This window comes from Sorex fumeus, unplaced genomic scaffold, assembly GCF_029834395.1.
Source record: "Sorex fumeus unplaced genomic scaffold, SorFum_2.1 ptg000032l, whole genome shotgun sequence".
Classification (NCBI taxonomy): domain Eukaryota; kingdom Metazoa; phylum Chordata; class Mammalia; order Eulipotyphla; family Soricidae; genus Sorex; species Sorex fumeus.
The window spans coordinates 10,165,983-10,193,840 of record NW_026606089.1 but is presented as its reverse complement, the minus strand read 5'-3'; the positions used below and the strand labels follow the sequence as shown (position 1 = coordinate 10,193,840).

Below are 27,858 nucleotides of genomic sequence, written 5' to 3'. Positions count from 1 at the left end.
ACATTCTGTAAAACCTTTCCTTTCCTCCGTTATGTCTGAACCTTTTCTGGCTCTGGCAAATTGGCATTGTTCTTGCTTACACATTTAAATAAACTTCTCTCCCAGGTTTGAGTGGAAGCCAGTCATGGAGGTTAAGTCAGGCCTGCCTATTCCCCAGGGATCAAACAGTCAACAAGGATTCATTGATCCCGCTGGAAGCAGCTTTTACAAGCAGTGCTCAGCCGTTCTGGCTTCCTCCTTCACAAGACACTTGGGGAAGACCATTCTTTTGACATTTTCAATTTTATTGCTACACAGATAATCCCTGGATACATTCATCTTGTTAAAAAGTGGACGATAAAATACGTGGAATAACAAGTGGAAGGCTCCCCCCTTCCTTTCAACCAATCCCCCTTATTCAGAACTTTAAACACGCACACCCATACAGATGTCGAGTTAAAAATAACTTATCAGCTCACAAGCTGCAGTTTTGCTTTTGGGAAAAACAAAAACATTTGTAATGAGTCTGTCCTGGGTATCCTTCCAGACCCACGTTTTGATCTCGGTAGCAGGACGTCCCTGCACATTCATCCCCCTCCTGATGGGCACGAGCACATTTCAAGGCTTCCGTATCATTTGCTGTGACACATGCCTGTCTTCTGGGAATAATCCACTCAAACATGTCTTTATTATAATTACCACCTGCACCGCACCCACTCGACACCGAGCGCCCGTTCCACAAAACACGTCTAAGAAACAGTTTCAACGAGGGGCGAACTAGGCTAAAGAGGAGTCTCCATCTCGGTCCAGCAGGCCGCCAGGGTTTCCTGAGCAGCCGTGAGAGCCCTCCCCAAGCAGGACCCGGAGAAACTGGGGAGGAAAAGGATTTGGGGGGGAGGGTGCGAGCGCGCCTTTTAGCCCAAGCCTAGGCTTTGAGGGCTGCAGGCCAGAGGCCGCACTGCAGCGCACGCGTCGCACTCCAGGCGCGGGACGCAGAGGCGGACGCCGGGCGCAGGTCGGCCGAGGCGGAGAGCGGGACCGAGCTGCGCGCGACCCTCGGCGCGCTCGGGGAGGGACGCACTCGGGCGGCCTCTCTGGCCCCTGCTCCCGCGGGCTCTATGACACCGCGCAGGCTCGCGGGACCGGGCGGGGCCGACTCAGGGGGAGGAGCCGGCTCCACGCCGTACGTCTCGTTCTAAGTCTCGTTCAGAACTCTCGCGAGAACTCGGCGGTCACGCGCCTGCGCGCTGCCGGAGCGCCGGAGGGCCATGTCAGGTTGGTCGGCGTGTGTGTGACGGGAGGACGGGCTGCGTGGAGGCCTCTGAGCCTCCCGAATCCGCGCCACCATGAGCAGCACCTTAGCCAAGATCGCGGAGATCGAAGCCGAGGTAATAATGAGTCTAGGCGGCGCTGCCCTTTCTGCGCTGGCGTTTCTTCGGCGGCGGGGCGCACCTGCCGGATGTCTCTGCAGCCGCGTCAGGACCAGTCGGCCGGCGCGCCCGCGGCTCCGCTCCGCCCGGGCCCGCGTTCTCTCACGCCCGCCGCCCCCGGGCCTCGTTCCTGAATCCCCTCCCCTCCCCGCGCCCGCCTGCTCAGGTTCCCCGAATCTCCGCGGTCCCGCCGACTGGCTCCGAATCCTCTCGGTCCCGGGCTCGCGTCCCCCCGCCCGGTTTCCCATCCGGGACCCCGGCCGGCGTTCTCCGGCTCCGTGAGGAACCCGTCCCGCCGTCCTGCAGGGCCCACGTCCCGCACCCCGGAACCTGGCCCCGTCCCGCCTCCAGCCCTTGCTGTAACGTCGTCTCTCTCATTCTTTTTTATTTTTTTATTATTTTGGGGGGGGTCACACCCGGCGATGCTCAGGGGTTACTCCTGACTTTGCACGCAGAAGTCTGTCCTGGCGGTGCTCAGGGGACCCTATGGGATGCTGGGAACCGAACCCGGGTCGGCCGCGTGCAAGGCAAACGCCCTCCCCGCTGTGCTATCACCCCAGCCCCGTCTCTCTCATTCTTTGGGATTTGCTCTTGGCCACACCGAATCCGGTTCCCCTAGTCTCTCTCGACGGCTGTGCCTTTCTTTCCTTGTTGTGCCTCGCACCCCTTCGCCCTGTTGGATGACGCCCCCCACCGCCTTTGCCAGGGATCCGGTAGGCACAGTCAGAGCTGTGGCTCCCCTGGGGATTAGGGGGTTCTGTTGCAGGAACCTCAGCCCTTTCAGTCCTGAACCCTGTATCGAATGGGACATACCCACCGATGAGCGGTGGAAGAGGCGTCTTCGATAGGTTTTTCGTCTAATCTCTGGGTGCTTATTGTAAAAACCATGTGGGGTGTGTGTGTGTGTGTGTGTGTGTGTGTGTGTGTGTGTGTGTGTGTTCTGGAATGAGGTGAAGGGACTGGATGATGGAGGGAATGGATCTTCGGGGCGAGGGTGGGTATGGCACCCCTGGCCCTCGTTTGTGTCTACCGTTGAACTGCGTCCCCAGCTTGACTTAATGGAATATTGACATTCGTGAAAGCCAGGACAAGAAAAATTCTCTCAGGACCAGGGGAGCATTTATTCCGGGTAGTTAACGCTGTCCATGCTGCTTCTGATTTGTGACTGTGATTCCTCCCTTCTAGATGGCCCGGACCCAAAAGAATAAGGCTACAGCTCACCATCTGGGACTGCTGAAGGCTCGGCTGGCTAAGCTTCGCAGAGAACTGATTACTCCAAAAGGTGGTGGTGGAGGAGGACCAGGAGAAGGTTTGTGGTGGTTTACTTCAAATTTTGGGGATATGACGTATTATCAAGATTATGTAAGTAGGGCCGGAATAGCACAGGTAGCACAGCGAGTAGGACGTTTGCTTGCACACATATGGCAGACCCAGATTCGATCCCTGGCATCCCATATGGTCCCGTGAGCACCACCAGGAGTAATTCCTGAGTGCAGAGCCAGGAGTAATCCCCGAACATTGCGGGGTTTGACCCAAAAAGCAAAAAAGAAAAAGATAATGTAGGTATATTAAATAACTTTTAGAAATCTACCAAAGTAGACTTATCTTCTCAAAGTCTGCATTCTTAAATTGTGTTGATTTTATTCTGCTGGCTTCAATGCAAATGAATTCTAAGTGGACTATTTTTATTCATTTATATTATGTTACACTTCAAAATCGGTTTATTTTGGCTTGCAAAGTATGTTTTTGTCAAGATAAAAAATAAGAACTGGAGACATAGTACAGGGGTTAAGGTACTTGTAAAATGAAGCCTGCATGGTTTCTGACATACTACCAGGAGGTAACCCCTGAGCAAAGCCATGTGTAAATCTTGTGCACAACCAGGTATAGGCTGCCTCCCCAAAAGAAAATTGTGTTTTTAAATTATTGAATTGATATGAAGGTAAAGGTAAAAGGTAAAGGCCCTCCCGTTGATCGTCGATTTGCTCGAGCGGGCCCAGTAACGTCTCCATTGGAGACTTTGTTGTTACTGTGTCTGGCATATCGAATACTCTCGGTAGCTTGCCAGGCTCTCCGAGAGGGATATGAAGGTAGGAAGAATAAATTAAAACCAAGAGGACTGAAGCTAGGACTAAAAGCTATGTAACTGGCCTGTATGTTACCCTAAAGTAGGGTAACAAATTAGGCTTTGAATTTGTCTCCTTAAACAAGAAAACAAACAGCAAAATCTAGTTAGTCATACAGTTCCCAAGGTTTTGTAAGACAAAAAAGAAACTTGTTTTTTAGATCAACTTTTATATGCTATTTGAGCCTTAATTAATACTATGGTTACTACAACAGATACAACAATTTAAATAGCTGAGGAATAAACTTATTTTTTTGTTTGTTTTTTGAGAGCCACTTCTGATGCATTGCTTAGGGGCCACTCCTGATGGTGCTTGGGTTGGGGGTTGAACCCAAGGTTCTCATATGTGGAGAATGTGCCCTAGCTCTTTGAACTATCTCTTCTTGATACTTGAAGAATAAGATTTTATTAAAACACTGCCTTATCATTAGCTGAGCATGATCCAGAAACTCATAAAAACATCTCGGAAGAAATCAACAAGCTTCAGAGATGCCTCCGGGCCCCAAAGTCACCATCCAGTTAAAAATTTAACTCAAGCTCTATCACCCTATTTAAAATTTTAGAATTTCTGGAGCATGTGGCCGCATTTGTGGCTATGGACATCTCATACTCTATACCACTGATGTACACCACATTGGATGGGATGTAAAATAGTAGGCAACCAAACGGAATTAAGTAATTATTAGCGTACAAGGCTTAACCTGTAACAACATGTTAGTAATTTCTTATATGAGGACTTACTGGCTCTAGGGTGATACACGACAATTTTCACACACTTTTGTCTAAGAAAATCTTTTTTGATAATTTCTAGCCAAATATTCATAACAGGCAATACAAAATAAATTAGGGCCTGCTATTGGAGCAGTGGTTGGGAAAATTTAAAATAATAGTGGTGTGAAGGTGTGATGGTTGTGGAATTGATGTTAGAATATCAAATGTAATAAATCATTGTGAACAATTTCATAAAAATTAAATTAAATTAAAAATGCATTAAACATGAATTGCTTTAGGGTGTGTGTTTATAGATAGATATACACAGAGATAAAACATATGTATAATTTTTTTTGCCATTCCTGGTGATTTTTGGGCTATTCCTGGCTTTGTGCTTGGGAGTTGCTCAAGGCGGTGCTTGGGGGACCAGAGATTGCTAGGGATTGAACTGGAGCTTCCTATCTTCTAAGTGTGGGCTCATCCTATTGACTTATCTGGTTTCTTTGGCCTTATAGGGATAGTTTCATGGGGGACTTGGTGATACTTGGTCTTATGATGGGGGACCTGATAAATTTAGTACTGTAGGGCCTTGAAGTGTCATGTTCTGGGCCCACCAAAGCCGGGGAATAAACTCAGGACCTTGTGCATGCAAGGCCTGCACATCAGTCATTTTGCTCTTTGAGCTCCCTGGTTCTATAGGGGTGTGCGTAGGTTCTACTTTAGAAGTAAACTGTAAAAAGTTGGAAATATATGACTTTCAACATTCCTAAGATAACTTATTTTTAAATTTATTGATGCTTTAGGTTTTGATGTGGCCAAGACAGGTGACGCTCGCATTGGGTTTGTGGGTTTTCCATCTGTCGGGAAATCCACACTGCTCAGTAACTTGGCGGGTGTGTATTCTGAGGTGGCAGCCTATGAGTTCACTACTCTGACCACTGTGCCTGGTGTCATCAGATACAAAGGTGCCAAGATCCAGGTAAGTTAGGCCTGCAGGCCAAAGAAGGGAGAAATCCATTCTTATTTTCATTTTAAAAAGCACTTACAGTGCTATCACCAGGCCTGACAATCTTTTATCTCCAAGTACCTCACTATCTAGTTGGGGAGATAGAACAGTACATAAGGACCTATAATATAGTGGATATACAGTCTGAAAATAAGGAAAGAATACATTTGAAGATACAGAGTTTGGGAGAGAGAGGTAAGTCTGATAAGACAGCTTCATGTAGCAAGTGGTAGTGTAGGGTTCAGAGAGAGAGTAAGACACCTTGCATCAGCCATATTCAAGGTCGTCATATGGACCAGCCATATGTCTTATCTCTTTAGCCCTACTGCCATTATGTTCCAGCTTATTTTTCAGGCTTTCATCCATTAGAAACCTCCTTCAGATTGACGACTATGGTTGTCTCATAAGGCCTACTCTCCTCACCCCGCCCTAGATTTTGGGCCATACCCACGGTGCTCAGGATTTACTCCTTGCTCTGCACTCAGGGATCATTCTTGGCAGTCTTGGGGGTCAGATGGAGTGCTAGGGATTAAAGCTGGGCCAGCTGGGTGCAAGACAAGCACTGTATCTGATACACAAACACCTTACCTAGTGCCCACACACCTGGATGTGCAGTGACTGGAAATGACTTGCTGTCGATTGATCCTCAGGATTCCCAAATACTTGTAATTTTGTGGCATTACATGTTCCAGGTTAATCTTATTTATCTGCTTTTTCTCTGGAAGCATCTGTTTCTGAAGGAGCCCTGGTTCCTTTTATTTTTTTTTAACGCTGCTGCTTATGAGGACCATATGGGATGTTGGAGATCAAACCTGAGTCGGCTGCTAGCAGGGTCGCATCCTACCTTCTTTATTATTGCTCTGGTCCTTCAGTTTTGCTTATCTCTTAGGCTTTTGTTCATAGACAGGTTGGTTTTCTGTAGCCACATAAGCTTTCTTACACATTTCCTCCATATTGTACTTTGTTTTAAAATAATAATTTTATGTTTTAAACATTTTGTCTTGGAGGGAGTGTTGGTCTACACGTATTGGTGCTCAAGGATTAAAAAATTCTGTTTCTGTTCTCAAGTATTACTCCTGGCAAGATTTGGGGGGACTATATGTGATGTCAGGGATTGAACTGGGGCCAGCCACATGTAAATCAAGCACCTTAACCCCTATCTCTTCAGTCCCCTTCCCCCACTTAATTACCTTCCATTAGGTAATGCATAAAGTCTTCTGTGTTCAGACCGTAATGTTGTTCTACTGTAGTTCAGAATTAAATCCCTTGCCTTTTGAATAATAATCAGGGAATCACTTGGTACTAGGAGGGATAAACATGGCTCTTAAAAACTTTATTTCCTCGGGGCTGGAGAGATAGCACAGTGGGTAGGGTGTTTGCCTTGTACGCGGCCGACCCGGGTTCGATTCCCAGCATCCCATATGGTCCCCTGAGCACCGCCAGGAGTAACTCCTGAGTGCAGAGCCATCAGTAACCCCTGTGCATCGCCAGGTGTGACCCAAAAAGCAAAAAAAACAAAAACAAAAAAAAAACCCACTTTATTTCCAGAAACTCCCTGAGTAGAAGAGGTGGGGGAAAAAGGGAAAATGCAAAAACTTTTATTTCCAATAGCAATTCTGGCATGTTCTATATTCAAACAGCAGGTGAAGTCAACGGGTTGGCTGTTAATGTTTCCCATGTCGTATTAATCTTTAGTGATCTTACTTGGTCTTCATAAGTCTTGTCTATGCCAAACCCGTTGAGAAGCCTGCAGGTCAGCAGTAGGCCAGAACACATATCAAGGCCAGCAGAATATGCTGCTATGTAATTTGTCAGGCCAGACATCACACCATACTTCGGAAGCTCATGAAAATAAGTTGCACAGTCTATCATATTTCCTCCTATATGGGCATAAACAGTAGGTATCAAATGTTATTTTTAAGATTCAGGGGCTGGAGCGATAGCACAGCGGGTAGGACGTTGCCTTGCATGCGGCCGACCTGGGTTCTATTCCCAGCATCCAACATGGTCCCCTGAGCGTTGCCAGGAGTAATTCCTGAGCGCAGAGCCAGGAGTAACCCTTGTGCATTGCTGGATGTGACCCAAAAAGAAAAAAAAAATTTAGCTGTTTCTGGGGCAGGAGAGATAGTATAGTTGGTTGGGGGGATTGCCTTGAACATGACCCATCCTGGTTTGATCCCTGGCCCTATATATGGTCCTGCAGGCCCTACCGGGAGTGATCCCTGAATGCAGAACTAGAGGTAAGCTTTGAGCACTGCTGAGTATGGCCCCAACCCTCCCCAGCCTTTGCCCCCCACCCCCCAAAAAAAAAAGATTTGGCTATTTCCTATAGTGAAGAATATGTGTGGAGACTCGACCTTTTAAAAAGTGGGGAGATACTGAAAGAACTTTTTGGTTTGGGGATAAATTCAGTGATGCTGGGGGGTGGGGTGCTACTCCTGACTCTGTGTTCAAGGATTATTCCTTGCGGTGCTTGGGGGACCATACAGTGCTGGGGATCAAATCTGGACCTCCTGCATGTGAAGTATGCTTTGCAAGTGCTCAACCTGCTAAGTGATCTGGCTGGAGAGATAGTGAGGAAGAAGGCTTGGTTGGCTGGAAGAATATGGGTTATAATCTACCAATGAATATATCCCCACATTTTCCCAGGCTTTTATTTTTACATCTTTGTAATTGATCAAAGAACTAGATAATATTGTTATTGTTTTTTGTGTGCATAATTCCAACACCACACCTATCACCATGTACCCACCTTCTTCCTCCAAGGTTGCCATTGTCTTTTCCTTTCAGCACCTCCTGCACAAACTCAGTTTTTTTTTTTTATTGTTTTGTTTTGTTTTACAAACTCAGTTTTGTGGGTTGTACTGTTGTCTTGCCTTGCTACTTTGCTGTGTATCTTTTAAGTACCACACCTGAGAGGGATCATTCTGTATCTATCCCTTTTCTTCTGACTTTACTCAGCATTATATCCTTTATCCATGTTGTGGCGAATTGCATGATTTTTTTTCTTTCTTGAAGCAGCATACTATCCATTGTGTATATATATACCATAACTACCACAACTTCTTGATCTATTCACCTGTAGTTGGGCATTTGGGTTATTTCCAAGTGTGTGTGTGTGCGCGCGCGCGCGCATGCGTGCATGCACATATATCCTTTCAAGTTAATGTTTTTGGAGATAGATGTCAAGAAACGGCATTGCTCATTGTATGTGTGCTTTTCGTATGTTTTTTTGAGAGACCTTTGTATTACTCTGCTAAAATGCTGAACCAGATGACATTCCACAAACAGATGATGATACCTTGCTCACCATAATCCTGCCAACATTGGCTTTTTCTAGACTTTGATATATGCAGTTCTCACAGGCATGAGATGCTACATCAATGTTGTTTTGATTTTGCATTTCCCTGATCATGAGTGACAGTGTGCACTTTTCCCATATGCCTATTAGTCTTTGTATGTCTTCTTTGGAAAATTGTGTATTCATCTCCTTTCTCCATTTTTGGATGGAGTTGTTGAATCTCTAGCCATTTTAAGTTAGGTAAAGTACATAAATTTAGAAGATGATTAATAAAATTAATGTTGATATGTGCATTTGGGAAGATTAATTTTGGATCTCCTAAATTTTAGATGCTTGATAGTTCTTTTTCGTTTGTTCATATTTATAATGAGTTTCTCTTTTCCCTGTCCTTGATTCCCCCCCCCCCGTCCTTGATTTTGCAGCTCCTAGATCTCCCAGGTATTATTGAGGGTGCCAAGGATGGGAAAGGTAGAGGCCGTCAGGTCATTGCAGGTAAGTAATCCAGGGTCAACATCCTGGTGGGGTGTTATCCTTTACTAGATACTATGTTTTTATTTTATTTATTTAGAAACACAGTATCTAGGGGCTGGAGCGATAGCACAGCGGTAGGGCGTTTGCCTTGCACGCAGCCAACATGGCCGACCCGAGTTCGATTCCTCCACCCCTCTCGGAGAGCCCAGCAAGCTACCGAGAGTATCTCGCCCGCACGGCAGAGCCTGGCAAGCTCCCCGTGACGTATTCGATATGCCAAACACAGTAACAACAAAGTCTCCAATGGAGACGTTACTGGGCCCACTCGAGCAAATCGATGATCAACGGGCGGGCCTTTACCTTTTACCTTACCTTTATTTTTTGGGTCACACCCAGCGATGCACAGGGATTACTCCTGGTTCATGCACTCAGGAATTACTCCTGGACGTCTCAGGGGACCATATGGGATGCTGAGAATCGAACCCGGGTCGGGCCACGTGCAAAGCAAATGCTCTACCCGCTGTGCTATCACTCCAGCCCCTAGATACTGTGTTTTTAGAAAAAGCTCTATTAAATTTGGAAATAATTGATACTTCAGTGCATGACATTTTTTTTCTCACTTCTAATTGGAGGGACCTCAAAGAATGATAATCCAAAACTTTACTTTTAAGGAGAAACACGAACGATAGAAGTGAAATATTTTGATCCAGTGGTTCAAAAGTTCTTTGCAGATTTAGAACTAGAACCTAGGCTTCCTGATTCCTACTCATTCCTTTCATTATTTTTTCATTTTAAAACATATTTTTTTGGGGGGGCTATATTCAGCAGTGAGTGGTAGGACTCTGTTGTGCCAGGAATTAAACCCAGGACCTCAAGCAGGTGTTTTACCAGTGAACTGCAATGTCATGTCTCCTTTTTGTTTGTTTTTGTTTTGGGGCCATACCTAGTAATACTCAGGAGTTACGCCTTGGTAGTACTCAGGGGACTTTATGGGATGCCAGGGATTGAATTTGGGTTCAGCTACTGATAACAAAGCTGCCTGTATTGTTCCGTATCACTCTGGCTCTGTCTCCTTTTATTTTTAAATAATAGAAGGTTAAGTCAGGCTTGCGCTATTCCTTGTGGATCAGTCCACAAGAATTTATTGAAGTCCCAGAAAGCAGGTTTTACAAGCAGCACACAGCTCCCAGACATTCTGGCTTCCTCTTTGCAAGATACTTGAGGAAGACCCTTCTTTGACATTTTCAGTGTTATTACTACATAGATAATCCAATGGATACTTTCATCTTGTAAACCAGTTGACAATAAAATATATGGAATAACAAGTGAAACCCTTTCACTTCTTCCCCTTGTATCCAGTTCCTTTTATTCAGAACTTTAAACAATGTACTTTCATACATGCACAATATACTGATGTCGAATTAAAAATAACAGTAGTTAACTAAAACGAAATTATGCTTACTAGATTATTTTTGGGGCTGGAGCGATAGCACAGTGGGTAGGGCGTTTGCCTTGCATGCGGCTGACTCGACCGACCCAAGTTCGATTCCTCTACCCCTCTTGGAGAGCCTGGCAAGCTGCTGAGAATATCTTGCCCGCACGGCAAAGCCTGGCAAGCTACCCGTGATGTATTCGATATGCCAAACACAGTAACAACAAGTCTCACAATGAAGACGTTATTGGGCCTGCTCGAGCAAATCGATGAACAATGGGAGGACAGTGACAGATTATTATTTTTTTTGTGCATGTGGGTTTTATTTATTTTTAAAATATTTTTATTAGTGAAACACCATGAGGTACAGTTGTGGGCTTACAAGTTTTTGTGCTTGGGTTTCAGTTATACAATGATCGAGTACCCAATGCCTCCACCAGTGCCCATTCACCACCAATGATCCCAGTATCCCTCCCATCGCCCCACCCCTCATCCCATCCCACCTCTGTGGCAGGGCATTCCCTTTTGTTTTCTCTCCTTTTGGGTGCTGAGGTTTGCAAAAGAGGCATTGAGTGGCAATCATGTTCAGTCTATAGTCTACTTTCAGCATGTATCTCCCATCCTGGGTGGATCCTCCCAATACCCTTTACTAGGTGTTCCCTTTGCTATCTGAGCTGCCATTTCCCCTAGCATGTGCTGCTGGCCTTCAAGCCTTGAAGTGAACCTCCTGGTACCTACGTCACTATTCTTAGATGTTAGTCTCCTATTTTGTTACTTTATATTCCCCAGATGAATGCAATCTTTCTATGTCTGTCCCTCTCTTTCTGAGTCATTTCACTTAGCATGATACTTTCCATGTAGTACCACATGTATGTAAATTTTATGACTTCATCTTTTCTAACAGCTGCATAGTACTCCATTGTATAGATGTACCAAAGTTTCTTTAATCAGTCATCTGTTCTCGGGCACTTGGGTTTTTTCTAGATTTTGGCTACTGTGAACAGTGCAGCAATGAACATAGAAGTGAGATGTCATTTCGACTATACTTTTTTGCCTCTCCGGGATATATTCCCAGGAGTAGTATTGCTAGGTCAAATGGAAGCTCAATTTCTAATTTTTTGAGAATTGTCCATACTGTTTTCCAAAAGGGCTGAACCTTTCGGCATTCCCACCAGCAGTGAAGGAGAGTCCCTTTCTAGCCACATCTGTGCCAACACAGGTTGCTTTTGTTCTTTTGGATGTGGGCCAGTCCGATAGTGATTACTTTTGAGTGCTTTTCATTTTGGATCTTTATTAACACTTGAGGGATTTGGACTATTGCCTTACATAATCATTCTGGCATATTTTTGTTTTTGGTTTTTGTGCCATTCTCAGTGGTACTCATGGGCAGTTCTTAGCTCTCTGCTCAGGAGTGATCCCTGGCAGTTCTTAGGGCGCCATATGTGGTGCTAGGAATTTGAACTGGGGTCAACCTATGCACAGTAAGCACCTTACTTCCTGTACTCTCTCTCTGGCCCCCTGACCCAGATTTTTTGCCAGGAATTGAACCCATGGCCTTGTACAGGTGACAGTTGCACTCTACTGCTGAGCCACACCCCTGGTTCTTAAACTTTTTTGGTTATGTTTTGTCTTTGGGCCACACCTGGCAAAGCTTATGGTTTACTCCTGGCGATGCTTGTGGGACCACATGGGATGCTGGGAATTGAACCTGGTCGACCATTTGCAAGGTAAATGTCCTGCGTGCTGCACTATTGCTCTGACTGCCTGAATTATTTTTTAAATGACTTGACACATGTCTGCATACTAGAAGAAAACAGACTGCATTGCAGTTGATGTGTGTTTTTAAGTTTTTGGTAACCTTAAGAGTTTCAAGAATGGGCCAAAGAGATTATGTGGGGGTAAGGCACTTGCCTGGTTCAAATCTCTGACACTTGTGTATGGTTTCCCCAAGCACTGCCAGGACATAAACACAGAGGCCAGGAGTAAGCCATGAACAGCACTGGGTGTGACTCCGAAACAAAACCCAAAAATTTGAAATACCTTGTTTTGTTTCAACAAAGAGTATTTCAAGTGTGATTATGTTTGGGGGAGAGACTCTGGCTGTTCAGTTTCTGTGATGCTCAGCCTGCCAGAATGGGCCTGACAGTTTGGTGCTTGGTCTCAGTGATGTGATGCTTGCTGAGCAGTGCTCTAGGCCACTAGGGTCATCCCAGACTGCTGGATGGGGGCCAAAATATGTACAGCAGATTGAAATTCAAAGCCTCACATGTTAGTCATATTATCTACTACTTGAGTCTGATACCTTAGCTCAGTCATTCTAATGCCTAATGTACTTAAAGCTATCTTGAAAGGCCCAAATCTTTTGTCTTTTAAGCATAGGAATTTCACCCTTAACTCATCCCTTCTACCCTATGTTTATTTGGGTACTTGGATTAATAAGCCTTTACTGAAGTTTGATGAAGTGTAATTTTTTTCCCTCCTTTTATTCTTTAGTGGCTCGAACCTGTAACTTGATCCTGATTGTTCTGGATGTTCTGAAACCCCTGGGACATAAGAAGATAATTGAAAATGAACTGGAAGGTTTTGGTATTCGATTAAACAGCAAACCCCCTAACATTGGCTTTAAGAAAAAGGATAAAGGAGGCATTAATCTCACAGCCACTGTAAGTGGAGATGAAATGAGACATGCTGCCAAGAGGGCTTGGGTAGGGTGTGGATTGAGGTGCTAGGACATTGACATTTGGAAATAGCTCACCTTCTCTCCTAGCACTAACTGAGGTAACGCAGTGGTCTTGTAACGACAGATAAGACTTTAAAGTAGGACAGGCATTACACTAAGATTTATCTTCTGTCTTTGTTTCTTCTTTTGGAGTGGTATGTGGGAGTAAAGTGTGATCTAATGTTTGCATGATGTAGATGACTGCTAATGTCCTTTTATAATTTACTAAAAAGACCATTTACTAAATAGACCATTTACCATGAACCAAGTATTGTTTCAGGATCTGGATGAGGGATGGAAGAGGGAGCAAAGTAGATATTTTCCTATGTAATAGTCTAATATGGGAAAATAGTAAACAAAATTAATGAGTAAGATGTGGTATATTAATGGTAAATTTAAATATAAAAGTAAACTAGGGGACTAGAAAGATAATATGGGGATTAAGGTGCTTGTCTTGGGCTGGAGAGATAGTGAAGTCAGTGAGGTGTTTGCTTTGCACACAGCAGACCCAGGTTCAATCCATAGCATCCTGTATAAACCCTACCAGGAATAATCCTCAAATGCAGAGCCAGGAGTAAGGGCTGAGTACTGTGAGGTGTGGTCCAGCGATAGCACAGTGGTAGGGCATTTGCCTTGCACGCAGCCAACATGGTCGACCCGAGTTCGATTCCTCCACCCTTCTCGGAGAGCCCGGCAAGCTACCGAGAGTATCTCGCCCGCACGGCAGAGCCTGGCAAACGATAAAAAAAAAAACCCAAAAACCAAAAAGTACTTACTTGATATGCTGAGTACACCAATTTGATCTCTGGCACTAGGTGGTCCATAAGCATTGCCAAGAGTGACCCTGAGCACTGCCAAATGTGACCCAACCCCCCCAAAATAAAAATCAACCATGAAGAGTGTTTGTGAAAGGTTGCAAGTGTAATCAGTTGATCAGAATTGAATGTTCTCTAAGGTATTGTGAGAGAGTGAACCAAAGGGAAATTTGGGAGAATGATGCTTCATGTAAGGAGTATTAAAATGTGAAATCCTGATGTTTAAACATAAAAAAATAAGATATATATGTAAACATATAAGATCTTTATGTTTGAGGAACATCGAACATATAGAGGTAGTAATATAGGGCTATATATGCTTTCACTTTTGCGTGCAATGGTTAACTATGGCATATGAACATGATTTAACTTAGTTTTAAGGTGGGAGGGGTGGGTGCGGTTTGGGCTATTACTTGCTCAGTGTTTCAGGATCACTCCCAGTGGTGCTTGGAGGCCCAAGAGGTGCTGGGACTTCAACCTGTGTTTCTTGCACGCAAAGCTAGTCTTTTGAGCTGTCTTCCTATTCTTTCGGGGTGAGTGGGTGTGTGTGTACAAGCACACCGGGGATCAAACTCCAGTCCTTATTTATGTAAAGCATGAGTTTTTGCTACTGAGCCTCAATCCTCCTGCCCCGATTTAGCATAAGCTTTAATAGGAATCAGACTGGCTTTATTGAGAAGCAGTACTCAGGACCATATTGGTTGCTGGGGATCAAACTTGAGTTGGACACCTGCTAAGGCAAGTGACCTACCCACTTCACTATCTCTCTGATTCCAAGCCCCCCCCCTTTTTTTTTTTTTGCTTTTTGGGTCACACCCAGCAATGCTCAGTGATTACTCCTGGCTCATGCACTCAGGAATCACTCCTGGCGGTGCTCAGGGGACCATATGGGATGCTGGGAATTGAACCTGTGTTGGCCATGTTGGCTGCGTGCAAGGCAAATGCCCTACCTGCTGTGCTATCGCTCCAGCCCCTCCCCCTTTTTTTAAAGTGCGGAATTTGAACTATATAGCTGGTTCAGATGTGTATTGTTAGAGAAATAGACAACTTGGGAGTATTGTGGGTAGAATATATTTGGAGGGAAGAAGATAAGGTTATTCAGTTTGTGATTCCAACTTGAAATAAGTGTTAGACCCAAGTAGCCAGAGAAGAAGTCAGCTGTACTGTATGTATAAATTTAGTACCTGTGAGCTTAGTTCTTTTTTAAAATTTTGGTTTTGGGGTCACACCTGGCAATGCTCCGGGGTTACTTCTGGCTCTGCAGTCAGGAATCATTCCTGGTGGTGCTCTGGGGACTCGGTGGGATGTCGGGGGTTCAATCTGGGTTAGCTGCATACAAGGCAAGCACCTCACTGCTGTGCTGTCTCCCTGACCCCTGACTTTAAAGTCAGGAGCTTAGGTGAAATTACTAAGAAGTAAGTATAAATAGAAAAGAGGTTGAAAGATTGAGCCGTTTGACTTTCCTTTGCAACCCCTGCCCCTCCCCCCAGCCTCAAATGATTAGAAGTTAGGAGATGGGAAATCAGAAAATGATGTCTCAGAGAAGGAAATCATGAGAGTTTAGTTTGTGGAAACCAAGTATTCAGAGTAGAGTGTTTAGTTGTATTGGTGCTGTTTCAAAATCATACCATTGACGGCCAGGACATTTTACAACATTTAGCTTTTTAGAGGTCACTTACATTTGACTTGTGTTGTTAATGTATTGGAGCCTACAAAGTGCTCAGGTGGCTCAGGAGTCCCACTGGTGATCGTTGGCCAACCAGGCAAGTGGTTTAATGTCGAGGCCTGAGGATGTGATGCTCTCTGGTCCCTGCAGTGCCAGTGATTATCTGAACCACCCTGGCTCTGCTTGGGATCCTCCTGGGCACATTAGGCAGTGCTTCGGGACTCTGTTGCCAGGAATCAAACTCAGGTCTGGCACAATACCTGCACCCTAGCTACTGTATAACTCTTCTGGCCCCGATCGGCATAGTTTTAAGCTATCTACCCCAAAAGCTCTGGGATAAAGTCTGGGATAGTTTAACTTGGATTCCAATTGTATTTCCCCCAACCCTACCCACTGTACTCCTCACTCATGTGGTGCTGGGTCAGTGGGGCTACACTTGGTAGTGCTGTGCCAAGGATTGAACTCAGGATCTTTCACATGCTAAGTGTGTGCCCTCACTTGAGTCACATCTCCAGCCAACATAGGGTTAGTTTTTTTTTTTTAGAGGGTGGTGCTCATGAATAGTGCTCAGGGACCCTGGAGGCCACTCTCAGTGATGCTCAGTCAGTTGGACTGGATGGTTCAGTGCTAGGACTGAAGGATGCAGTGCTGCAAGGGCCCTGTGCTGCCAGGTGCTTGGGCAAGACAGGGATAACTTGTGCTAAGCCTTTTAGTTTCTTGATTGTCTTTCCTTTGAATTCACATTGTCTTTCCTGTGTGTGACTATGCCCTGATCTCCTTTTTTTGTTTTGTTTTTGGGCCACACTCTGCAGTGCTCAGGGGACCCTGTGTGGTCCTGGGCAAACACCCTACCCACTGTACTATCGCTCTGGCCTCCCTGGTCTCCATTTTTAATAAGGATACCAGTCACATTAGATTTAGGCCCAACCATTTGACTTCCTTAACTTAATTACCTCTTTAAAGACCCTCTCTTTAAACACATTCGCATTCTCTGGTAACTGGGTTATGACTTCAACCTGTGAATTGGGTAAGTCGAGGGGGAGAGGAATGGTGGTAATTATGCACAATTTGGGTTGAGAAAGGTTTTTAGTTTTTGTTTTTATATGAGCCTTACCTGCAATACTCAGCCTGACTGGTGTTCAAGCCTTGTGATGTGGTGCTTCTCTGAGCCCGGTATCACTGGGCTCAGCCTTGGAAACAACCAGAACTGTACCTAGGGCAGCCATCTGGGTGCTGGGGATAAAACTTCATGCCTGTTGGGGCTGGAAATATAGCATAGCGGGTAGGCTACTTGCTTTGCATGTGGCTGACCTGGTTTTGACTTCTGGCATCTCCGGTGGTCCCTAAAGTGAATTCCTGAGTGCAGAGTCAGGAGTAAGCCCTGACCATTGCTGGGTGTAGCCCAAGATGGCCTTCCCCCTCCCCAAGACCCCACCCCCAAACAAACAACTTAGCATCTCTATCCTGCTAGTCATATACTTCACACCTTTCAGCTATCTTTCTGGCACAAGAATTTTTTAGTTTCGAATATTTCCTTCTGAAAGTTTTTCATCTAGGATAATTGAAGAAGTGAGTTTGCTAGGATTTTCCTGGTACATCACTACTTTTCTACCCTTTGACCAGTTACTGTCTTCTATGCCCATTCAGTGCCCGCAGAGTGAGCTGGATGCTGAAACTGTGAAGAGCATTCTGGCTGAATACAAAATTCATAATGCTGATGTGACTCTGCGTAGCGATGCCACAGCAGATGACCTCATTGATGTAGTGGAAGGAAACAGGTACTGATTGTGTGTGCAGACTGGTACCTGACTTTGAATTTGAAACTTTTAAATGGAAACAACACTGGTTAATGAACCTGACTGGTTTTGATTTGATGACAATTTTGCTTCCTTCTCAGACAGTAGTGGGCCTTGGTTTCAATAGTGGATCTTGATTTTGTTCTTGTAGTTTTTGTTTTGTTTTTGTTTTGGGGTCATACTTGGCAAAGTTCAGTGGTTACTCCAGTTTTTGCACTCAGGAATCACTCCTGGTGGTGCTTTGGGGATCATATGGGATGCTGGGGATCAAAACCAGGTTGGCCTCATGCAAAGCAAACAGCCTGCCTGCTATGCTATTGCTCTGGCCCCAAGGATCTTGATTTATAACATCTTATTGCTCTGTAGTTTGATGATGACGGTCATAATTGCTGTGAACTAGGTTGATTCCTGAGTTCTGTGTCATATACTGGTTGAAGAGAATAGTTTCTCACTCTGCCCAGTATTAATTTGTTGAAAAATTCAGTAGGCTGTTTTTCAGAACTCAGAGTACTTAATCTGTTTTGTCTAACTTAATATATAACTGAAACCTTATTCAGTTATATATCTATGAAACTTTGCTATTAATATTTGATTATGAAAAATAATAGAAACCACTGTTAAAATTATTCCTGGTATTTGAATTTTTTTTTTTTTTTTGGCAGGGAAAGGGGAGCCACACTGGGCAGTGCTCAGGACTTATTCCTGTCTCTGCTCTGGGATCCTTTCAGCAGTGTCAGGGGATGTATGCAGTGCTAGAGATCTGGGGCTGTTGCATGTGAGGCAAGTGCTGTAGTCACTCTTTGGCCCTGGATGTAGTATGTTCTAGCTGCTTCCACGTTCGTTTGTTTACATTGAACAACTTGGATGGATTATTTGATTCTCATTTTAAAATACACAAAAGTTGATAGTTTGCGTTTCACAGTTTACAAAGGCGGTATTTGAAGCCTGTGAAGTTATTAATTCTTAGTAACCTTTGTTGCCATATTGATTGAACATTAGGATTGTGACATTGCCAAAAATGAAAAAAAATTTTTTTTGTTTATTTTTGTTTTGGGTCTGTTTTTGGTAGTTGGTGCTCAGGGGACCATATAGTGTCGGGGATCAAACCTGGGCCACAAACCTGGACTTCTGCATTCCTTAGAATTATCTCCATCAAGGAATGATGGGGGCCAGAGAGATAGTACAGCTGTTAGGGTATACTTGCGTTGCACATGGCTTGGGTCCCCTGACCCTACCTTGAGCATAGCCAAATGTGGCCTCCTAAATTTTATCAAGTACTGAAAAAATAGTATTTCATTCCTACACACACACACACACACACACACACACACACACACACACACACACACTCTACACTTGCATTCTTACCATTCTCTTTTTGGCTTTTTCTGAATCACACCTAGTGGTGCTCAGGGCTTATACCTGGCTCTGCACTAGGTAGCACTCCTTGCAGTGCTCAGGTATTCATATAGTTGCTAGGGATCGAACATGGGTTGGTCGCATGCAAGGCAACCACCCTGCCTGCTGTACTCTCTCTCTGGCCTCTTACCATTCTCTTGTCTTGGTGTGTATGTGGGGAGACATGCATGGCAGTACTTATGGGGCCATATAATCCAAGGCATGTGCTATACATACATTTGAGCAGTATCTCATGTCCTGATTCTGCAAACAGCTTTGTAGTAGAATCAATTTTTGGGTTTTTTTGGGGGGGTCACACCTGGTAATGCACAGGGGTTACTCCTGGCTCAGAATTACTCCTAGTGGTGCTTGGGAGATCATACGGGATGCTAGGAATCGAACCTGGGTTGGCCGTGTGCAAGGCAAATTCCCTACCCACTGTACTATCACTGCAGCCCCAGTAAATCAGTTCTATACTTGCTCTGGGTCATATATCTAGGAAGTTACAGAGCTGAGTAGATTTAATCTAATAACTGTAACGTTTATTTTCTTTGTACTACAAAATGCTTTCTAAGTAATTATGTGATCAAGACTTATGTTTGAGTTGTGTTACTTCTTAAGCTATTTCATTGTTGTACCTAATTTTTGGGAGAAGCCTTTTATTTGCTTTCTTTTTGAGAATTTCTATTTTGGGGTCCTTCTGCTGATAATCAAACTGAGACCTGTCAGTAACTAATGTCCAGTTTTTCTTCTGTTTTAGAGTTTATATTCCCTGCATCTATGTGTTGAATAAGATTGATCAGATCTCCATTGAGGAACTAGATATCATCTATAAGGTGCCTCACTGTGTACCCATCTCAGCTCACCACCGCTGGAATTTTGATGATCTGTTGGAAAAGATTTGGGACTATCTGAAACTAGTGAGAATGTAAGTCTTTTTTTCTTCTCCTAAGTCTCCTCTCTACTTCCTATCCAGTGAAAAGGCAGCATTGCTTCAAGAATTAAACTGGGCTGGAGCGATAGCACAGCGGTAGGGCGTTTGCCTTACAAGTGGCCAACATGGCCGACCCGAGTTCGATTCCTCCGCCCCTCTCGGAGAGCCGGGCAAGCTACCGAGAGTATTCGATATGCCAGACACAGTAACAACAAAGTCTCCAATGGAGACGTTACGGGGCCCGCTCGAGCAAATCGACGATCAACGGGAGGGCCTTTACTTATCCTTAAATGATATTTTGGAGTTTTTTGGTTTTTTTTTGTGTGTCGGGGGGAGGTTAATTTTGGGCCACAGTTGGTGACTCTCAGGGGTTACTCCTGGCTTTGCACTCAGGAATTATTCCTGGTGGTGCTCTGGGGACCATATGTGATGCCGGGGATCAAACTCAAGTTGGCCACATGCAAGGCTACCCACTGTACTACCACTCCAGACCCATATACTGTGGAATTCCTTTTATGTTTTGTTTTGTTTTGGGGTCATACCTGGTCCTGACTCTGCACTCAGGAATCACTCTCATGGGGGACCACGTGAGCTGCCATGTATTGAACCTGGGTTCGCCACATGCAAGGCAAACGCCCTGCCCTTTGTACTATTGCTCCGACTCCATACTGTGGAGTTCTTTATTTCTTTCTTTATTTTTTTATTTTAATGAATCATCGAGAGATATATTTACAGACTTACAGACTTTCATGATTGCATTTCAGTGTTTAAGTAAGTCCTCCTCCCTTCACCAGTGCCCATTCTTGTGGAGTTAACATAATGTTTATTTTGAGATATAAACAAATTTCTATTATTTGCTGGCCATTCTTGAGGTACTTTCTTCCTCAAATTGGAAGTTTTCTTGGTCTGATGTTCTCAGGAGTGAAGGAGGATTGATTTGCATTCAATACTTGAAATATTCCAAGAAGTAGACAACCTCTGTTCCCTCTCTGTTCTAGTTATACCAAACCCAAAGGTCAGTTGCCAGATTACACATCTCCAGTGGTGCTGCCTTATTCCAGGACCACAGTGGAGGATTTCTGCATGAAGATTCATAAAAATCTTATTAAAGAATTCAAATAGTAAGTATTATAAGTCATGACGTGCCTGGTTTTTACTGTGAACTATTGATTCTAGTAACTAAGTAATTCTTAAAATAGAATTAAAGAAATTGGGCATCAGAGGACATACCTGGTAGTGCTCAGGGGCTACTCCTAGCTTAGTGTTCAAAGTTTGCTCTTGATGTTGAAGGGCTATGTGGTGTCATGGCTTGTACCTGGGCCTCCTGCATGCAAGGCATGTGCCCTTTGAGCTATATATTCTTGGTCTTCAATTATCTTATAGTCATGTTCTGTTAAATGAGCTCTAGATGCCTCTTTAGCTTAGAATGGTTGACACACAAAGCTCTGTGTCTTTAATTAGCTGCTTGGCAAACATGTGTTAATTAATTTGTGAAGGAAGATAGTTTTGATTAATACTCATTTAGAAAGATGTACGGGGGGCTGGAGCAATAGCACAGCGGATAGGGCGTTTACCTTGCACGCGGCTGACCCAGGTTCGATTCCCAGCATCCCATATGGTCCCCTGAGTACTGCCAGGGGTAATTCCTGAGCGCAGAGCCAGGAGTAACCTGTACATCGCTGTGTATGACCCAAAAAGCAAAAAATAAAAAAAAAATAAAATAGATGAATGGGTAAAGAAAGAGATAAGTATGTGTTTAAGAGAGAACACAGGCTAATCCAAGATAATAAAATAGGCAGTAAAATTGCTTCAAAACAGGCAAGCAAAGAAACATTGAACAAGCAAGAAAGATTAAGTGTTCAAGGGAGAAAACGGGTTTGAAGAGCAAGTTTTTTCTTCTTAAGCATCTTTCCCCTGAACTATCTCTCCCGCTCCTGGTTATTGGGATTTACTTTTATTTATTTCGGTTTGGTAACCACATTATTTGGCAATAATGCTCAGGGCTTACTCCTTGCTCTACTCTTAGGGGTCACTTTTGGCGGGGTTCAGGGGACCACATTAGGGATTGAACCTGGATCTGTTGCAAGCAAGGCGAGTGCCCCACCTGCTGTACTGTCTCTCTGATCCCACAAATGTTAGTTCTTCCTGCCAGCAATATACCGGTCTCACCTATTGAGATTTCCTCAATCTGGGTTTTTATGCTTCTCACTGCTGATACAAAATACAAAGCCACCTTTTATTTTACTTTATTTTATTTTTAGTTTCTGAGCTATACACGGCAGTTTTCAGGGCTTTCTTTTTCACCAGTTTCTTTTTGTGTTTTAGGAATCTCCTTAGCATTTAGTTGTTCCTTCTCCTTTGAGTGATTTTAAGTGCTTTTAGGACATTGTTTTTGATGGATGACATTGACATTTTTGAAGAGTACTGATCTATTTGTACATTCTCTCTTACTATGGATTTGCCCAATGGTTTCTCATGATTGACGTGAGATTATGACTTTTGGGTAATACTAAACTACTGATGGTAATATTTACTTCAGTCCCTTGGTTAAACTGCTGCTGTTTAGGTTTCTCTTCTATACAGATTATACAGATTACTCATTTTCTATTTGACAAATCTTAGGAGAGATATTTAAGCTATGCCAATTGTTTTTCTCTGTACAGCTTGTTTTTGGGACATTCCTAGTAGCTTGGTTCCGGGGGGTTTCTCCTTGCAGTGATCAGGGGACTGTGCAGTGCCAGGAATCAAACGGGTGCCTCCAGCATGCAAAACATGCACATTAGCCCTGTAAGCTACCTCCCTGGACCTTCTTTTTGATCTCTTGACTGATTTTAGTATCTTTATTTATTGCTGTGCCATTTTCCTGGTCCTGATTATTGCCTCTACTTTTTACATATATCTGTTAAACTTTTGGGGAGGTGGTAGGTGATTTGGGCTTTACTCGTTTGTGCTCATGGCACAGATCCCTTCTGGTTCTTTGTAGGGGTCACTCCTTGGGGTGCTTGGAGGACCATCAGTAGTGCTGGGGATTGAACGCCAGAAGGCCTTGTGCAAGGCAAGTGCCCACCTGCTGTACTCTCTCTAGTCCCTAGAGTTCTGCTGTGAGAATGATCACTTTTCCGCTGCTTACTAATTATACCAGTTCATATCTTTATGAATTCTTGAATATTCTACAGGCTGTAATCCAGTACTATAATTTTGTTCCTTGGATCTTTCCAATTTTGGACATAGGAACTTCCTCAGTTTGGCTCATTTGTTTGATAAGCTGATATCGTTTTTCATGTTTCATTTTCCCCTACCAGTCTGTTTACTTTTTGGTACTACTAAATGTTCCTGATTCATAATAACTTTTCCTTTACTATCCCTACAATCAATCACTTCCCTCAAAAACCCTGATTTTCAATATCTGTGTGTTAATGTACTTCTAGTTAGTCATTGCTTGTAGGTCCTCTCAGCAGAGTAAGAAAATGTATATGTGAATACTAATTCAAGCTTACATATTTTTTTTTTGCATCTCTCCATTTCTTCTCTCTCTCTCCCTCTTTCCATTGTCTTTGTCCTTTCTTCCCATCTACCTATCTACAGTTCTGTTTTGGGGCCACACCCAGTGGTGCTTCGGGCCTGTTCCTGCCGTGTTGCTTGCTTGTGGTGGTTTGTGACAGTGCTCAGAGGCATCATGTGGTATTCAGGAGGAACCTGGGTTTCCACATGAAAGCATGATCTCCAGCCCTTGGAGCCATCTTCCCAGTTCAGTCACCCATTGATAGTGATCTTAAAAACCGTGAATTAGTGGAGAGATAGTATAGTGGGTAAGGTGCTTGCCTTGCTCAGAACTTATCTCGGGTGGGTTCATTTCCCAGCACTCCTTTGGTCCCTTGAGACCTGCCAGAAATGAATGAACACAGAGCCAGGGGTGAACCCTGAGCATAGAGCCATGAGTAAGCCCTGAGCAACTCTGGGTCACGATCACGACCATCCTGTTGTTTGTCGATTGCCTCGAGCAGGCTCCAGTAACGTCTCCTTCGTCCTAGCCCTGAGATTTTTTTTAAAAGTGCCATATTCAAGGCTCTTTCAGGGTTAGGAGAATGAGACCCATCATTGTTACTGGTATTTGGCATATTGGGTATGCCACGGAGAGTTTGCCAGACTCTGCCATGTGGGCAGGTTACATTCGGTAGCCTGCCAGTTTGTCCAAAGTAGGAATGAGATGATAAGATGTCGCACGGCTAGAACCTCCAAACTCTGGGTACAGCCCCAAAAAAACAAAACCCATGAATTAGTACTGTTACTTTCAGTTTCCATTCACTATTATAAAATTGTTTTTTAGCTTTGCTCCTTTTCTTATTTTGAACTTCAGTAATGATAAATATGGCTTTCATTATAATCTATTTTAATTGTATGTAGATGAGTACATGATTGTAATGCATAATCCATTGAGTTTTTTTTTTTGGTTGAGGGACAACACCCCATGGTGTGCAGGGATTATTCCTGGCTCTGCACTCAGGGAGCATTCCTGAAGGGTTTGGGTGACCATATAGAGTGCTGGGGATTGAGCCTGGGTGGCCACATACAAGTCAAGCACCTTAGCCACTATACTCTGACCAGCCTCTGAAGATTTGTGTATTTTTATGTGAGAGAGAAGTATTTTAACTGGATTGCAGTATTTATAATTGCTTTCATCTTTGTAGACTGAAATTTTAAAAGCTATCTTTAAGCTGGAGCGGGAGGGTGGAGAGGGGCATGCTCTGGGCTTCTTCCTGGCTTTGCATCCAGGGATCATTCCTGATAGATGCTCACAGGTAGTGCAAACCAGCATGGGCTGCATATAAGGTAGGTGCTCTCTCTTCGTCCCTACACAAATACCACTTTAACAGTAGGAAAAAATTCTGTTTTAGGGGACCGGAGAGATAGAACAGTGGGTAAAGTGTTTGCCTTGCATGTTACTGACCTGAATTTGATCCCTGCCACCCCATCAAAAGTGATCCCTGAGCACAGAGCCAAGAGTAAGCACCCAAAACAAAAGAAATTCAGCTTTATGCCTGCAAATTATAACATTTATGATCCATTGCTTTCCTGTCCTCGGCTGCATGCACTCATTCTTTGTTCATATACAATGTGATAAACCATTTTTATGTTCATATTTTTGCTTTGGCACCATACATAGCGATGTTCAGGGGTTATTCCTGGGTCTGCACTCAGGAATTATTCCCAGTGGTGCTCAGGGGAACATAAGGGATCCCTAGGATTGAACCCAGGCTTGGCTGCATGCAAGGCAAGCACCGTACCCACTGTACTATTGCTCTAGCCCCAACATTAATGTTTTCTCTGTAGGCACTTGTTTCTGTTATCTTTCTTTATTTAATGATAATTGGTTTGTGGCTTTTTTTTTTTCTTTTTGGGTCACACCTGGCAATACACAGGGGCTATTCCTGGCTCTTGCACTCAGGAATTACTCCTGGCAGTGTTCAAGGGAGCATATGGGATGCTGGGAATTAAACCCGAGTCGGCCGCATGCAAGGCAAACGCCCTACCAGCTGTGCTATTGCTCCAGCCCCAGTTTGTGGCTTTTGATGTTTTGCTGCGTTGCTTTCCAGAGAGCTGAACCTATATACATATATTGTAGTCATCAGAATAGGAGACAATGACTTTAGGGCACTTTTGCAGGCACTGTATTTGTACTGGTAAAACTTGTTTTTTCTAGTTTGAGACAGTAATGCTTACCTTACATTGTTGTTGCTGTCTTCCTATATACTGCACTTAAAAAATGTATAGATATGTTTTATTAACACCGTTATTTTTTCCTGGTAACCTAGACATAGCACAGCAGTAGGGTGTTTGCCTTGCATGCAGTTGGCCTGGCTGAGCCGGATTCGATTCCTCAGCCCCTCTCGGAGAGCCCGGCAAGCTAACCGAGAGTATCTTGCCCGCACGGCAAAGACTGGCAAGCTACCTGTGACGTATTTGATATGCCAGACACAGTAACAACAAGTCTCATGATGAAGACGTTACTGGGCCCGCTCGAGCAAATCGATGAACAACGGGAGGACAGTGCTGCAGTGCTACAACCTATTATTTTTTTAATGAACTTATTTAGTAATTACTTTTGGAACACACACACATATATATATTTTTTAAGAGGGGGGTCACACCCGGTGATGCACAGGGGTTGTTCCTAGCTCTGCACTCAGGAATTACTCCTGGCGGTGCTCAGGGGACCATATGGGATGCTGGAAATCGAACCTGGGTTGGCCGCGTGCAAAGTAAACTCCCTACCCGCTGTACTATTACTCCAGCCCCACCGGAACATACATTTTAAAGAAGCTATAGGGCAAAGAGTATGAACGCAATTTACTACCTTTTTACATAGTTCTTTAGCATGTATAAGGCAGGTCTCAGCAAACTTTTGTTCACATTGCGAGCTCCTAAGAAAAATACCTCCTACGAAGTTGGTTGAGTATCAGTTACAGTTTCTTTTTAAGGAGAATTTGCCTCACATTTCTGAGTAAGGAGGACCTTTGTTTCTATTTCTTTGTTGTTCTGGTGCTATACCTGGGGTTACTCCTGACTGTACTCAGGAGTTATTTCTGGAGGATTTGGGAGACCATATGTGAAGATGCTGGGGATAGAATCCTGGTCAGCCATGTCCAAGGCAAGCATCCTATCTACTGTATTGTCACTCTGGTGATAGTATTGAATGGGAACACTATACTGATATATCTGTAAGATTCAACTGTACAATTTGAATTATTTATAGGTATTTTTCTGTCACCCTTTATCATTGTTCAACTAGTGTATCACATGTTTTTTGTGGGGAGGGGAACTTTGGTGCTTGGGGTGGGGGGTTTCTTTCATCGTGTGTTTTGGAGATTTTGTAGTTCCTGGGATGAAACCTGGACCTCCTGAATGCAAAGCATGCGCTCAATCCTCAACTTGAGGCACTATTTCTCCAGCCCCATCTCCCTAACTTTCTTAATAAATAGACTTTGCAACAAGAGAAACTTCCAAAAGTTTTTTTGCTTCTTTGTATGCAAAGTCTAAACTAAAGTTTTTGAGTATGGTCCTAGACTGGGGACAAGGGATCTTGATTGTTGTGGTGGTTTTTAGTAGAAAAGTGTCATCCAGGCAGATGGAATATTTACACTAACTCTTCTTTTTTTCCCTTCCATACAGTGCTCTGGTCTGGGGTCTGTCTGTGAAACACAATCCTCAAAAAGTGGGTAAAGACCATACGCTGGAGGATGAGGATGTCATTCAGATTGTGAAGAAGTGAAACCTTTCCCTTTCTCCGAGGCCAACCACAGCAACTTTCCCTTTGACCAAGCACCCTGTCCCAAGCCCCTTCTTGTTTTGGCAGCTACTGGATCAGGATTCAGGGGTGGGAGATAGAGGCACCCAAACTGGAACTTCACTTATCTTGGTTGTCACCATGTTTATTGAACTGCATAAAAGATCTGGTAGGCCAGCTGGCTATGTACAGTTCATGTGTCATGTCAGAATCTGTTTTGGGGATGATGGACCAAATGAGGAGGATTATACCTAGTGAGGTAGCAGTGGAAGGGGTATCTAGGAGCTTGGTCTTGTTAGATCTATAATTTATAGAAATGTGATGTGCAAAATCTTGATGTCATGAAAAACTTCCAATAGGATGTGGCCTTTGGGTCTTTTTTAAAATGGTCTTTTCTAGAGACAGGTAGACTTGATCTAAGCTAATTTCCTTGCAAAGTTAGTTCCTTCAGGAGATGTAATAATACAGCATATGCCTGATTAGGCAGGCACATCGATTTGAAATTAAGCCCATCTGTTATTAGCTGCAGGATTCCACACAAATTACTCAGCCACCATCAGTTTCCTCTTACAATGTGGTTAACATGTAGTTTACCTTCTAGAATGGGGATTGTTAGTATTAAGGGAGATTGTTCTTCAGCAGGTAAGATACTCGCCTTGCACACGGCCAACCTGGGCTCAATCCGTAGCATCCCATATGGTCAGTTGGGCATGCCAGGGTGATTGCTGAGCACACTGCTGGGAGTGACCCTATCCTCCCACCCCCCCAAAAAAAGTATGGGGATTGTATT

General features: G+C 44.0%; 1 protein-coding gene across 1 annotated transcript; it reads left to right on the top strand.

The window, feature by feature from the left end:
- The first annotated feature begins 1,204 nt into the window (after nucleotides 1-1,204).
- On the top strand, nucleotides 1,205-27,262 carry DRG1 (developmentally regulated GTP binding protein 1). Its single transcript, XM_056116496.1, has 9 exons — nucleotides 1,205-1,367; nucleotides 2,595-2,718; nucleotides 5,049-5,224; nucleotides 8,975-9,044; nucleotides 12,949-13,118; nucleotides 17,303-17,433; nucleotides 19,610-19,777; nucleotides 20,782-20,904; nucleotides 26,954-27,262. The coding sequence occupies exons 1-9, from the start codon at nucleotides 1,326-1,328 to the stop codon at nucleotides 27,051-27,053; spliced, it is 1,104 nt and encodes a 367-aa protein (XP_055972471.1). The 5' UTR covers nucleotides 1,205-1,325; the 3' UTR covers nucleotides 27,054-27,262.
- The last annotated feature ends 596 nt before the right edge of the window (nucleotides 27,263-27,858 follow it).